Source organism: Trachinotus anak, unplaced genomic scaffold (assembly GCF_046630095.1).
Source record: "Trachinotus anak isolate AG129_WGS33_773 ecotype Australia unplaced genomic scaffold, CSIRO_AGI_Tana_v1 ptg000013l, whole genome shotgun sequence".
NCBI classification, from domain to species: domain Eukaryota; kingdom Metazoa; phylum Chordata; class Actinopteri; order Carangiformes; family Carangidae; genus Trachinotus; species Trachinotus anak.
In genome coordinates, this window is record NW_027273864.1 from 16,741,924 (window position 1) to 16,757,235 (window position 15,312).

The window sequence follows — 15,312 nt, forward strand, 5'->3', positions numbered from 1 at the left end:
TACTTTTTTCCTGCGTACTGTAGTCTACAAGGAGCATTGCTTTTCTTTACTGTTAGCAGAAAATATATTCTTCAGCTTATACACTTACTGCTGGGGTCCATGAATTTTGGTGTACCATCCATTCAATTGCACAGGTTTAAATAAATATTTTAGAATTTGGGGAAGAAATTTGCTGAATCTGTATCAAATAAACTGTTGACTCAGTGTAATTATATATAATAATTTACAACAAAGACAGAAAAAAGGAGAAGAAAGTAAAAACAAATAATGTCATGATGCTTGAGGGTTGAATTTGTATATGAGACACTGTTTCAGTGTTTTTATGGCATTGCAGTTGTGAAGTCTGAAGTTTCAGGTATTCAGATAAGTACTTAAAGTTGAAGTAAGCACACTGAAATTTTATGTTTGGTGTAGTACTTTTCAAAAATACCGTACTATAAAATTACACCACCTTTTCAGCACAAATATATATTTTAAATCAACACATAAACTTTTTTTTTAGGAAAGTTAATCAAGTTGCAAGTTTCATCACGTTTTTTTACAAACAATTTATACAAGTTATACAAATTTATACAAGTTCCGTTTTTTCTTAGACAAAAATATTATTTTCACTGGAATAACATGGGCATTATTTTTGTAACAGCTTCAGAAGGAAATAGTTGATTATGTGTAGCACGTAATGTGGTCCGACGGGGAACAGACAGTTTAGACCTTATAAACAGTCGATGGTTTTATCCGAGGTAGATTTAATATAGCAGCATTTCTTTGCATTTCTCGTGTGACAGTTTATATCTAGTCTTTACTGTAGGTCGGAAACCCTGCAATTGAAGGGACAAGGAATGTACAGGTTGTTGTTTTTTTTTTTAATCAGAAAAAATGTATAGTTAGCGTTAGGCACTAATCTGTCTCTCTCAGTTTGGAAAGCTAGCTACCACCAGCATCGACCCCTCCAGCAACATTTCCCATCACTGGAAACCAGCAATGCAGAAGACATGACGACAAAGCAAACAGCCTCGTCCTTCAGTCAGTGATCGTGTTTAGTTATCTCCTGTGTGGCGGTATGTTTCCCCCTGGTGCTGCAAGGGTCCATGCGTCTTGTCCGCGTCCCATTGTACACAGGAGCAGCCAGTACAAGAGCGACAAATTGAGCTAATGTTAGCTTTCTTGGATGTTTTGACTAAATTACATTCATCGGTTTACATTCATCCTCCACCCTGCAGGGTTAACATTCAATCAATTTGTAACATTTCTTGTGTTTTTTTCTGGATTCATTCTGTTTCCCTGCACAGCCACCTCAAGTCCCCAACAGTTCAAACATGGGAAACATTATCAGCCATCTAGCGTTGTAGTGCACTGTTGTTCATTGCTGCTGCTGCTGCTGGGATTTAGATGGGCAATTCGTGGCAAGTTTAGCAAGAGTTAAACTGTCTCATGGAGCCTTCACCTGCAAATATTTCTCTCTAAGCTGCACACACAGAAATATACTGTCCACCTGAGTAACCACCTAACTGCCGAGCAGTACAAGCCATGTTAATAGTTAATAGCCAAGATAATAGTTTATACATCCGTTTACACAAAGCCTATGCTGGCTTTCTTTGTATTGCAACGGTGTAGTGAATAGGAATGAAGGTTAACACCAACAACTTTTGGAATCCAAATATTGTAAAGAAAGTTTCATAAGCTGAACCACAGTGGTCTTATTTGATGGGAGTATCAGCGTTTCCATAAGCTCACTGTCTAACAAATAGAAGTACTGTATGAATAGAATCCATATGATTGGATCTCACACAATGCACCGTCTACCACTTTTCTCCAGGTCAATCATCTTGATGAAATGAATTTCTTGCGTAATCGTCTTGTTGTTTTGGGCCTTGTGTTGCTGGCCACGTTACTGCTGTACCTGCTGCTGCCATCCATTCGCCAGGGCAGCATGGAGCCATCTCTTGAAGCTCAAAGAATGGGGCTGATGGCCACCCCTCCTCCTCCACTTCCAACCATCAATGTGTCTGTTCGCACGGGACAGCTGCCTGGAGACCCGCCGCTTTTCTTCCGAGAGGCTTTACCCATTGATGGGGCAGGACGGCAGATATTGCCAAGGTGAGCTGAGACCTGCTTAGAACATTTTGGGTGTAAAGTTTTTTGTCTTTTCAACTACTAAATCCAAACGAATAATCTAAGAAAGCAAACATGGGCAATGCTGCTAATTTACAGCTTAATTTACTTGACCTGTGCTTGTTATAAAATCTTGAGTCATAGGAAAACAAAATCATTTCTTTGTGCAGGCTGCAAGTGGTCCTTCTGCACGGCCAGGCCTTCACATCCAAAACCTGGGAAGAACTCGGCACGATGGCCCTCCTTGCAACTAATGGATATCAGGCCTTAGCGATGGACTTGCCAGGTAGAACTGAAGACTTATTTCACATATTCAACACAAATCTTAGTGACTGTTGTCATATCACTATAAAACTGGATCGTTAGTTTCTGATTAATATGCACTTTTTGATACACAAACATATTACATAAAGTAGATAACATTCGATTTGTAGAACAGAATTAGTCCAACATCAATTAATGAATTTCAAACATACACTCTGATATTGTGCGAAGGAAATGACACAGAGAATAATATTTTTATTAACATTTTTAGCCAGGTGTGTTGGGAGGCTTTTTCATGAGCTGATAGTGCACTCTTGTGGTTGAAAACAAAAAAAATATTTGTACCTGTAAAATGCAGTGTTTTTTAAGAGACAATGACTAGTACACATCACATTTTATTTACTTGTTGCAACTGAAATTAACTTGACATTTAGCACAGTTAATATATAGTATATAATCTCACTGCATACACACACTGGTGGAAATTGCTGTTGTGTGTTAGTTCTTGGAATCTTAACATTTTGTAATTGTATTTATTTTAAAATTATATTTTATTTATGTTTTAATTATATTTACTTAAAAATCACCATCTTTTTTTCCTGGACATATCCTTCCTCTTCTTGGAGGTTATGGAAAATCCCCTGACTCAGAAGCTCTGAAGAGTGACCAGAATCGAGTCGACCTCCTTTCAAGGTTCATGGAGTCTTTGGGTGTCAGGGCAGCTGTACTTTTGAGCCCTTCCATGAGTGGACATTACTCCATCCCCTTCTTCATGAAGAACAGTGCTCAGCTGCATGGCTTCATTCCCATAGCACCAGTTGGTACCCGAAGTTACACTCCGCAGCAGTATCAAAATATTCAGGTGAGGGAAGAATAGATTCTGGTGATGTGACATCGGTGAGTAATATATTAAACAGAAACAACTGATAGAAGAAAATAGTCCCAGTAGCGTGTGTCATGTGAGTAAACATCAGGGTTAACTTTTTATGTTTGGGTGAACTGTGCCTTTAATGGGCAGTCCATACCACTGAGGCATGACCAAACTGACCCACTAGGGGGCCCTAGAACATAAATAACCTGCAAGGCCTTATTCCGTTGCTGATCTTCCTAATCTTTGTGCCATGTGTTCGTTATCTGTCGCATTCAAATACCCATTAAGTTCAATCAAATCCAAATCAGATATTGTTTGTGGTAAATCAAATTACTGAAAAGCTTTTGACACACAGTGATACTCTGGCTTTTGGGGTCCTAAAGCATTTTGAGCCCTGGGGCAGTTGTCCATTTTGTCCCATCAGTTAAACACCCTCATAGTAAGGCACAGTCAATGCATGTTTTTATGGCTTTTAAGTTTTTTACTGAAACAGTGGGACTGCAACTAATGATTATTTTTATTATCAACATTTATTTTCTTTAATAATTGTTAGGAAAGGAGTGAAAGGTCTGAAAAATGCCTGTTAAAATGTTGTATTTGATGTCGACATTGCTTGTTAGGGTTATGCTGGATTGAGGAAATGTTTGGCATATTTGCTAGACATTTTTTACTTAAATTATTGATTGATCATCAAAATAATTTAATTTTCTGTCTGCTGTCTAATCAATTAAGCATTTAATAGTTTCAGTTCTAAATCATTTATGTTAATTATTGATATATTGTCTATTCATTAATGAATTTGAATTATTGCAGCATCTTTGAGACATTTCTTTGGCCTGTTGTAACTGATGATGGTAATGTGTAATTATTGTATTTTATAAAATAGATGATTGATAAACCACAAACAAAACATTAGTAGATTAACTGAAAATTACATCAGTTGCAGCTTTGTTTGAAAGTTTGCCCATCAGTGTATTTTTGTTGTGTCATTGTGATTTCCATTGGACATTTTTGCCATATTTATGTGTCTAATGTCTGTAGGCATGCAATAGGTATACAAGAGCCAACAACTTAGCCAGTTTCAGAAGAAGTGAGAAGGGTGTGTATCTTTACAAAGCTGATACAGGTCAAAACTTGAAAAAAAACTTGTTAATGCTGGATAGTCTCCCTCCCTCTTACTCCTCACTCCTGTGTGCTTCTCACTCCAGACTCCCACTCTGATTGTGTTTGGAGCCCTGGACACAAATCTGGGTGCCCAGTCCCACAAGAACCTCATACAACTTCCAAATCACTTCGTTCTCAAGTTAGAAGGAGCTCGCCATGCCTGCTACATGGACAAACCCAGAGAATTTCACCAAGGATTGCTTGACTTCCTCAGCAAATTGAAATGAAATGCATAACAGACGACGACAAGGTAGAAAGATAGAAACAAGATGAAGACAAGGAAAAAACAGACAGAGGAACACAGTCTAATAATCAGTGGTTTAGTTTGGTGACAGTTCTGCTAAAAAAGTACTAAGATCAGCATCATTCACATGTTACCATCACATGTAGATCATTGGCATGGGAGTAGGTTTTATTACAAGGAAAATGGCATGCAAACGGCATTGTGTAGTGACCGTCAAAAATATAATATTTCATTTGTTACCATTATAAAAGTATTACTTTTTTCAAGTTTCCATAGTGTCACTTAAAAACACGAAACTAGTTCAGCTCAGTTTGTTTTAAAAATAGCATCAGACGTGTAGAGTGGTGAGTTTTGTTTCATGTGTTTCATGTCTCTCTTTGCATGTAAAAACATGGAATGTGTTTGCTTTACAGTTACCATTTTTGTAGGTGACATGTACGTTATTGTAAATATGCAAATGTAGCAGATGCAAGTGTTTAAATAGCTTCTGTTCGCTTTACATTTGACAAACAAATTTGTATATTAAGATCTGGTAACCATTTCAGCTTCCAAGAAAACACATGCTGTTCTCAACAAAAGCAAACAGAACTGATTCACATTGTAATAAAAAAAAAAGTATGAATGAATATGTCACACTTATTTGTATAATGATGAAAAAGTTATATGTAATATATTTGCAATAAGTTTGGACAATCATGCAAAAAACAAACCTAAATAAGATATGTGCATAGCTTAAAATAAAAACAAAAAATGTGTGTTTTGTATGTTTCAGTTGATAAAATGCCTTGGGATGTATTTAGTAGATTTTGTAGACATTAACAACCAATCTGCAGTTGTACTAATGGTTTTGGTTCTCAATGTGCGTGTTAATCTTTACTTCTGAGTAACGTTTTGAATGCCAGACTAATGCAGGACCGTTATTTTTATCAGGCTCGTTTACATTGTGCTATTGATATGTTTTCTTCAGTAAAAGGTCTCATTACTGCCACCACCATATATCAGCAGCAGCATATTAGCAGCTGTGAATAATCTCTAATGAGTCCAATGCACCTAATCACTTATGCATGACTGACTATTGAAAATAAGCAATTAACAGTTTACAGTTTTAGAGATTCATTCTCTTTGTCACCATAACATAGCACTAATGATTACAATAAATCTTTTGATTATCAGTGGCGGCCATTCTTGTGGCTTGCTTGGTCAGGCCACACATATATAATGACCCTAAGGTCGTGCATATTTTAGTTTAAATTATATATTTTTTACATTAATGCCTCAACACCCTTTGAAACGTTTGCTACGTAGCACAAGCACTAAAATAAAATTAAATTCAAGCGACGGGACTTTTATTTTGAAGGGCAGGAAAGGGCCCAATCAGCAGCAGTCAGCTGACACTGTTACCTGACAAGCAAGTTGACTGCACAGGGTAAGTACTGTCAGAAACTCCAGCTAAACCCCCCCCCCCCAAAAAAAAAAAAAAACAGTAACTCAACAAATCAGTGTTGTTCGCTATCTTGTTTATGCTTGTTTCCGGTCTTAGCTAGTTAACCAGCGGTTTGCACTCATTCGTAGCTGTACAAAAGCTAAAGAGAGAAAGGCTAGCTGGCCATTTTAGCATACATGTCCAGCGGAGCAGAGGTGCTTTAGCAGGTACACACAGCCGACCTTAGTGTTGCCTAACGCCAAATAAAAGACACACTCGGTATCACTCATATTATTTCATTGTGTTGGCTATTGTGCTTGACAGTTAGTTTGAATGGTTGTGTGTGTTGTTGTTTTTTTAATGGCATTGTCCTTTTGTCTTCAGGAGTAAATACGACTCACCATGCTGCCTGACAAAGATGGTCCAGGTGTTGGAGGCGGACAGAGCCCTCCTGGGGGAGAGGACCCCTCTGTGACTCTGTTTAGAGACTACCTCCGTCTCAAAACTGTCCACCCAGAGCCGGATTATGGTGAGACACATTTCTTACAGTAAATTAGATTTAAGCATTTTTTTGGCCATTATCTTTGTGGGTATATCCCAAATTTCCTTATATTGGAGGTTGGAATATTAACCTTGCACACTTCACAGTATTTTCATGTTACTGTTATCTTGCTTGAAATATTACAATTGTGAGATCATATTACTTTACAAACCAATTGTAAAAATGTTTTGTAGATAAGTTAAGCCCAGTATGACATTTATTTGCATGTATCAATTGTATCATCTTTTTTTTTTTTTTTTTTTTTTTACCAAAGTCCAATTCTTATCTGCATCAGTTAGACATTAAGTTCTTCCAGTTATGTGCACAGTTTGTGGTCTTAGGAAAGAAACTTAAGCTGCTGAGCAAGGCTGTGACTTCAAACCTTGTTTCTGACCCTCATCTGTGGTCAGAAACTTCAGTTCCTGACCACAAAAAAAGTGGCAGTTGAGGTGAGGTTTTGTCAGCAGAAAGGCAAACCTCACTCTTAATGATATTGCACTTGAGAGGATCCCCCGCCATGTGAATTTGTCAAGGGTTCTGCTTAGGATGCCTCTTTTATTTGGAGTTGTGCCAGGCATGACCAACTTGGAAGAAACTTTGGAATCCTTGGAAAATGGAAATGGTAGAGGGACTACATGTCCCAGTTGGCTTTGTAGCAACTGGTGAGTAACTGGATAAAGGAAATGAAAGGAAAAATTGATGGAGACAGTTTGATTCCTTTGATTTATGTCCTGGTCCAACATCACAACTAACAACAGCAGGAATTATGACTTTCTAATATTGTATTTATTCATTTGTAGATGCTGCTCTTCAGTTCCTGGGCAGAATAGCGGAGGAGCTCAAGCTACCCATGAAAAAGATTGAGGTGTGTGTCACTGATGGTAATTTAACCCATGTAGCACACGCGTGCTTTAAGCATGGTACAGAAATGTATAATGCCTCCTCTGAAATGTAATAGAAAAATGTTCTGATCTCCTGTTCTCTCTCCCTTTAGGTTTGTCCAGGCAGAGTTGTGTTGATCATGACATGGGAAGGGACGAACCCGAGCTTGAAATCTATCTTACTGAATTCCCACACAGATGTTGTGCCTGTTTTCCAGGTATGGGGCCTGTCTCTGCTAATGGCGCTAAAATCCTGTTATTACCTGTAATAGACATGAAAAAAATAGATTTGATATCAATCTCTTCTCCAGGAACATTGGAAATACGATGCTTTCAGTGCTTTCAAAGATGCAGAGGGCAACATTTATGCCCGGGGAACACAGGACATGAAATGTGTAACTATACAGTGGGTATAAACTGCCTTGATAACTTTTATGAAACAGGATTTGTGCTCTAGTGTTGTTGTGATCTTCACTTTAAACCATGTTCAATGAGAAACACCCGTTTTAACACCCACTCCAACCTGTATTCTGTTAGTTCAGGTGCCATTGTCTTTTCTTTCTCTCACAACTCTGCTGTATCTACCTCTGTTCTCTGTAGGTACATCCAGGCAGTCAGAAGACTGAAGGCAGAGGGACGGAAACTGATGCGCACTGTCCACTTAATGTTTGTTCCTGGTAAGATATTGGATTGCTTCCCTCCTTCATTTCTAATCTGTTCTTATAGCCTCTACACTAAGCTGATGCACCCACACAGGCGTTTCCACTTATTCTGCCTATTAGAACTCTTCTCAAGACACATTCAAACAGGGAAACACACGCTTGAATGCGTAAACGGGAGATAAAAATGAAGATGGAGGGTTGGACAGTTAAAATATAAGTGGGTGCGCTGCTGGTGTGCCCCATGTTACATTGTGGCATGGGTGGGAAAAAGTGAGGAGAAAGCAACATGTGAGGCAGCAGGTATGACACTGGATAACTGTCAGATGATAATCAAACAGCAGGGGGTGGTGTAGATGAAATATTAACTTTAATTCAATCTTTTAGTAAGTTGTAATTGTTGGTAAAGAACTTCTTCCATTTAGATTAGGCCTATACGAGCCATGTTAAATATGTCTTTATTAGTCTGTATTGTTTACAATGCTGTTTCTACACATGGTATTTAATTGCCTCACAGTGTCTTTGATTCAAGTTAGCATTAGCAGCATTTGCCATTTTGTATGCTGAACTGAAATGGACTAGAAACAACAACATCCCGAAACCAACCAGCACTGTGGGTTCTGAAGTGTAACCATTGGTACATGGAGTTTGGTGAAATGACATTATTGCCGGTATAGCTATGTTACACAGCTCCACAGCTTCTAATTAGAACATAATCTGTTCTTCAAAACTACACACTTGTTTAACAAGTTAAACTTGCTTGCCTGGTGAGAAAAACTTTGGCAAACAAATGAATTTTCTTTTGTGTTTCTTTTTAGATGAAGAAGTTGGGGGTCACAAGGGAATGGAAACTTTTGTGAAGCATCCAGAGTTCCAAAAATTAAACATTGGCTTTGCCCTTGACGAAGGTAAATAAATAACTGTTTGCAACATTTTTCAAAAGTTAAATAAAAACCTGAACACTGAAAATCACCCAGTCACTTGATAAGTTAAAACTGGGGTCAGTTATTGAGTGTAAACCATGCCCAAAGGAAATTCTCCTGTTTAAATCTTATCTAAATCCCAAATCTTAATGTTACACCTCAGATAGTCAGAAGTTTAAAAGCTGTAACTGCTACTCTAACTGCAGGTACAGGTAACTGCAGCAGCAACACATGTGCTTTATACTACATAACCTGTTAGGTCCCCAGTGACACTAACTACCAATACATTTTTTCAAAACTTGATTTCAATTATCCCCCTTTTTTTTGTTCTGGTGAGTGACCCAGGCACAGTGCAAGTCAAGGTGAAATGAGGGATTCAGAGAAGGAAACATGACTTTTTACTATGGCATCCTTTGCCTCCATTTTATTTTCATATCAAGACAACTTGTCGAGCATAATCATTGACTTCTTGGTTATTAAATCAGACTAATGGTATGACTATATAATGTCTATATAATGATAACGTCACATTTTCTTAGATGCAGATAAATATAATAATAGCCTTTTTATTTGGGCATTTAAGCCTTTATTACAGTCAGATGCAACAAAAATCCTTAGCTGGACTCAAAACACAAGCATTGCCTTTCATGGTTGGCGTCTTAACCTCAAGGGCCCCATAATAACCTTTTTTTAAAGCAGCAATGTTTATGTTGGCTTTGATGTGTTAGATCACTTGTGATGTTTGTCCTAATTAATCCCACCATTACCAGTTGATTCTGAATTTGTGAACTTTACTGTGAGCTGATTGGATGGTTCAAAGATTTGGTCAGATGTCCTTGAGACAATCTGTTGAAATTTGCAATAGGGGTAAATTTAAGTCCTTAGGAAATCCACAATTTCAGCCTAATGTTTCCTGTTACCTGCCAGCGTAGTGTTGTTTGGTACAGAGCCTGTACTTGATTTGATCTGATGTGCTCAGAGTCAGAGAGATTATCTGGTCATTAGGGTCAAAGTCTGGTGACCAAATATTCAAACGTTATTGAATTACTCGCTTTGTCAAATTTACCACATTGACTTTTAACCCAAAGGCAAATGTGTGCTGTTTTTCAGTCTGTGGTTGTGTAGGTTCAGGAGCACTGATTTTGTTTAGTTGCACATCATACATCATGAATCTCTCTCCTTTGGCCCACAGTTTGTCCTTTTTATTATTATCTTTAAGTGGGTTTTGTCTGCATGTGTTGTTTAGGTCTGGCTAACCCTGGCGAAGCATTCACTGTGTTTTATGGAGAAAGGAACCCCTGGTGTGAGTTTAAAATACACACGGTGCAAAACAACCACACATCTGATCAGAGTCCAAGATTTTCAGGTTTCATCTTAGTTCTGCTTTAAACTGTGAAGGATGATAAAGTCAGTCGTCCTTTACAGGGATCACAGTCCACTGCCCTGGAAGTCCAGGCCATGGGTCTAGGTTTGTGGAGAACACAGCTGCTGAGAAGCTGGTAAGTGTCCGTGTCGTGTAACCAATTAATAAAATAGTTTCAATCTATGAAACCTATTATGTCAATGACCATACTGTCTTTTCCTTTGTAGCGCCAAGTCATAAACTCATTCCTGGACTTCAGAGAGAAGGAGAAACACAGGTGAGTACACATATATACCATGTACAATAATTTACTCTGTATTTTAATATGAACAATATTACATATTGTCGAGATTATAGATTTTTTCACCATCATGCTGCTTGGAGTTAGTTTTGGGCGATATGCTTTCAAGACAGCATATCTGTGACCCTACACCTGATGATCTGCTTTTTGCATTTATTTCTTTCCAAATATACAATCTTTAACATTTGATGCCCTATATGAACTATGAATGTGCCCCTCTATGCGTCTATTCACACAGTGGATATAAATAACATACTGAAAGCAGTTTACAAGAGCTGTAAATTTTGAATTTTGACTTTTCCACCAGAGTAAGATATGATTTCAGAGGTTGTCTTATGACTGGTTTCTCCAAGAGTAATGCTACTAACATGCTTTCATGAGCCAGTTTTACCGTAATAATGCCATATTCATGTTCAAAGCTGAAGAATGTAAGCAGCCCTGATTTATGGACTACACTGTTAAGGCAATAATGTTCCACCTGTGCTCAAACACATTTATAGAAATAATAAAACTGTGATGTTATTATGCAGGTTGTGTGCCAAACTATGTTCCACAAATACCTGAAAAACTAAGCCCCTTGTAATGAAAAATCTTGTAAGATCTGGGATTTAAACTAGTTCGTCTCTTACAGTACAGGGACATGTGGCTGATCTAGTAATTATGTGTGGTAATACTTTATTATACAGGTGCTTCATTTCTTCATAGTTTACAAAGGTTTTTGCAAATATTTAATTCTGCTTTAGATTTCATTGCGGTATAACTGCATTGGAATTGCAATAATTTCATTACTACTTTGTGTGTGAATTTCAGGCTAAACACAAGTGAGTGTTTCACTCTCGGTGATGTCACCACAGTGAATATGACCATGGTCAAAGGAGGGGTGGCCTACAACGTCATCCCAGCTGAAATGGATGTCAGCTTTGACCTCAGAATACCACCTACAGTAAATCTACAGGTGTCTAAGTGCGGATGTCTGTATCTGCAGATTTATCTTTTATGGCTTATATAGTCTTGTTGTCAGTGTTTAAATGGCCTCCAGCTCAATGTAAACTTCTAAATGATTGTTTTCCTGCCAGGAGTTTGAAAAACAGATCAAACTGTGGTGTAAGGAAGCAGGAGAAGATGTCACTTACAAATTTGCTCAGGTCGGTGCGCTCAAACTCAGTTCTCTGTTGTGTAACTGCTTTTGATTTCTTCCTGTAAAGACTAAATGAGCTTCCATTCTTTGTAGAAACATATGAACCAGAATGTGACATCGACAGAGGAGAATGATCCTTGGTGGAGCACCTTCAGTGCAGCCTGCAAGGCAATGTGAGTACACTGGCACACTAATATATAAAATGCTTGTGTTTTCACCTTTTATTTCATGTTAGAGTGCAGATCCAGAGGCACGGGTACTAGCTAAAGTATATTGTTATAATTTTAACCTCAATCTTGGTCCCAATTCCATCTACTGTTGTAATTTAACACAGGTGAAATTTATTTGATCAGTTTAGCCTTGCTGAGTAATTTAAATCTCCGGCCAACAGAAATTTCACATCTGCACACAGAAGATGAGCAACAGAGGGTTCAGATTTTTCAATAATACAATGTCCACTGTATGAGTGTGTCATCAAAGATTTTGTACGATTTTTGTACCCACTATTTCTGCTTACACAACCCTTTTAATATATTCACTCCATGAATCTTCACACCTTAGCTGCAAATGTTCACACAGCTCCCACAAAAGACGTGTTCTGTCTACCCTGACTATAATTACTGATCAAAGGAAAAGCAGATTTTTTATGTTTCATCTGTTGTTTTCTGCTGTATGAGTATAAGACTCACTGGTCATATTTGACACAGGTTGTTGTAGCAGTCTAATGATGTTTTTGGAAATGTTTATCCAGTTAGCTGCAGCTGACAAAACCATAAAATTACTATAGGTCTGTAATGTGTCTGTCCTTGTATTGCATAAAGTCAAGTATGATGTCACTATCTCCACTGTAGGAATATGACTCTGGAAAAGGAGATATTTCCAGCTGCCACAGATAGCCGTTTTATCCGAGCGGTGAGTATAAGTACTAGAGGAGTTCACAGCAAGAAAGCACCCTCTATGAGTTTTCTTTTATTTGCCTTTTCATTCATCTGTTTATCATGACATTTGACATTGTTGGATATTTATGTCTGATGAATGTAGGTGGGTATCCCTGCTATTGGCTTTTCCCCAATGAACCGGACACCAATCCTGTTGCACGATCACAATGAGTATCTCAATGAGCAAGTCTTCCTGAAAGGCATCAGCGTGTACGAGAGGATCATCCCAGCTCTTGCCAGCGTACCCGTCTTTCCTGATGAGGCTTAGACAAGCCCTCATTTTTAATCCTCTCTAAGACATATATCACTGATGATCTGAATATTTAACTTGAAAAAAATTCAGAGATTACCAAAGATTAATAATATCATTAAACCAAACTGGCACTATAGATTCTTTTTTTTTTTTTTTTTAATGATTCTCAGGATATAGGCACAGTAAGCTTTGCATTACTCAGTATTGCAGCAGTTTTTTAACAACATAATATGTATAACATATAACATTGTTGATTGAGTGTGCCTGTTTGTTTGTCGTCTTAAAGAAATATCACCTGTTGTGTAAACCATGTTTTTCCACTAGAAAGCATCAGCTGACTAAAATGTGAAGATGACTTTTAATTGATAAACTCTTAGATCAAATGTCAATTAATTGCCACTTTTTAAATTTAGCTTGGTTTTAAAATGATGATTCCAGAGATTGAATTTTATTTAATAAACTAGAATTTAATAAATATATTTGTTAATTACTTCAGTGGTCATTCTCTTTTAGATGAGTTAGTGATGTATATGATGCCACACTGACATGCAATTAAAATGACCTTTGAATGATCTGGAGAGGAACTTTTTTTTTTTTTTTTTTAGTCCCTACAGCAAAAGCATTTAATCTCTAATCCTGTGGTTCCCAACCTCTGGGCCACAAAAGTGTTGCAGGTGGGCTGACAAATCATTTGCAAAACAGTAGAATTTTAGTTAAAAAATTTAATTATAAAAAATAAATAAATAAAAATTTTAATAATGTTTTAAAATGAAAGATTTAAAAAATTTAAATGATCCTTTAAAACATAAAAAATCTAAAAAAAATAAGTTTTATGTTGTTGCCATTGGACTACATTGTGTAGTTGTTTGGTATCTGTGTGTATGCTAAAAGATTACATTCGTGGCAAAAAACGAGTATCAAAATGGATAGCAGGTTAGCAACAGGAAGAATTAAAAGGAAAGGGAGTCAAGACAGACAGATGGTCAATCAACATGTGATTTTCCCCTCATCAAAAAAAGAAAAAATGAGCTTCCTACATGTTTCCTCTGCTTTCAGTGCAGTCCTGAATGTTTGTTATCATTAAAAATAAAAAGTGCCCTGAGAACACATTTGGCCTCCGTATTGCAATGTAGGCCACCAACATTTTTGATATTTTGAAGTCGGCCATGAGTTAGTAAAGGTTGCGAACTGCTGCTCTAACCAACCATTTGCTTGAAGGACAGGAAAAAAAATTTACCATAACATAACATAAAATTTCCAAACATCACTTAAAACATTTCACCCATCAGTGCAGCCTTCAATTTATCACAAAGTGTACTGCATTTGGTTACCATTTAATACAGGCTGTCCAGCCTTCACAGTTTCATTACTATGTGCTGAACACACACTTAGCTGTTAACAATGAGCTAGTTAGAATTCCAGCCAGTATTATACAAAGTGCCCAGAAGAAAGCAAAGATAAATACAATATAAAATACACTTTAAGCCACACATGGCTCGAGGGATGGCAATGTCATGTTGATCAGTTCACCATTTAGGTCCAGACTAAAATATCTCAACAACAAAGGGATGGATTGCAATACTGTATATGGTCCTAGGGTCTCTGATGATAGCTTTTCCTCTCACGCCACCATGAGACTGATATTTGTGGTTTTAAATAAAAAGGTCATACAACTGCTGAATCGCTTGCCATCATATTATTACAGACATTTATCTTTAATTGACCTTTCATCCAGCGCTATCCTCAGGCCTACATTTAAGTTTGCCTAATAAAACGATTTGTTACATAATACCTTCAAAGCTAATGACATTAGCACCAATCTCTTCAGTGGGAGCTGTTGAAATTAGCACTTATTTAGCTCAAAAAAGCAGTTTCACATACCTGGTAGCATGACTGTGTCTTGTAGTCATATCTGTAACATTTTAGCATCTATCATTTTAAAACCAAGTGTAAACTTCAGCTGGTAGTGTATCGTTACAGGCGGAGGAGGAATCTATGTGACACAGGTGAAGTAATTTGCTGTAAACCTAATTATCATTGAAAGGACAGGAACTTGCCTGAACATTTGGTCGTTGAAGCTCATCAAAAAATAAAAGTCTTCTACACCAAGCCAAGTGGCTAATATCTGGTAAGGATAGTTGCAATAAAGGTATAAGCCCATATCTCACCTGGACAATTAAAATCAGTTGAAACACACATGTTGCTCCACAGCGCTGCAAAGGCTACCTGTGTCCTCT

At 37.5% G+C, this 15,312-nt stretch overlaps 2 protein-coding genes across 5 annotated transcripts; both read left to right on the plus strand.

Annotated features, from left to right (window-relative positions):
* The first annotated feature begins 685 nt into the window (after positions 1–685).
* Positions 686–5,410, plus strand: abhd14a (abhydrolase domain containing 14A). Of its 2 annotated transcripts, none has more exons than XM_071494947.1 (5): positions 686–1,058; positions 1,817–2,097; positions 2,283–2,398; positions 3,003–3,238; positions 4,456–5,410. In XM_071494947.1, exons 2-5 carry the CDS (start codon positions 1,835–1,837, stop codon positions 4,636–4,638), a joined length of 798 nt encoding a protein of 265 aa, XP_071351048.1. In that variant the 5' UTR covers positions 686–1,058; positions 1,817–1,834; the 3' UTR covers positions 4,639–5,410. The 2 variants fall into 2 exon arrangements, with proteins under 2 accessions (XP_071351048.1, XP_071351049.1); XM_071494948.1 differs by having other exon boundaries at positions 687–847.
* Positions 5,411–5,940: 530 nt separating this feature from the next.
* Positions 5,941–13,647, plus strand: LOC139631017 (aminoacylase-1-like). Of its 3 annotated transcripts, none has more exons than XM_071494941.1 (15): positions 5,941–6,081; positions 6,463–6,607; positions 7,420–7,484; positions 7,614–7,718; positions 7,812–7,906; positions 8,101–8,177; positions 8,978–9,067; positions 10,329–10,385; positions 10,508–10,581; positions 10,673–10,722; positions 11,557–11,701; positions 11,823–11,891; positions 11,978–12,057; positions 12,736–12,796; positions 12,926–13,647. In XM_071494941.1, the coding sequence occupies exons 2-15, from the start codon at positions 6,481–6,483 to the stop codon at positions 13,088–13,090; spliced, it is 1,260 nt and encodes a 419-aa protein (XP_071351042.1). In that variant the 5' UTR covers positions 5,941–6,081; positions 6,463–6,480; the 3' UTR covers positions 13,091–13,647. The 3 variants fall into 3 exon arrangements, with proteins under 3 accessions (XP_071351042.1, XP_071351043.1, XP_071351044.1); XM_071494942.1 differs by lacking the exon at positions 5,941–6,081 and adding an exon at positions 6,148–6,305; XM_071494943.1 differs by lacking the exon at positions 5,941–6,081 and adding an exon at positions 6,334–6,357.
* Positions 13,648–15,312: the final 1,665 nt, after the last annotated feature.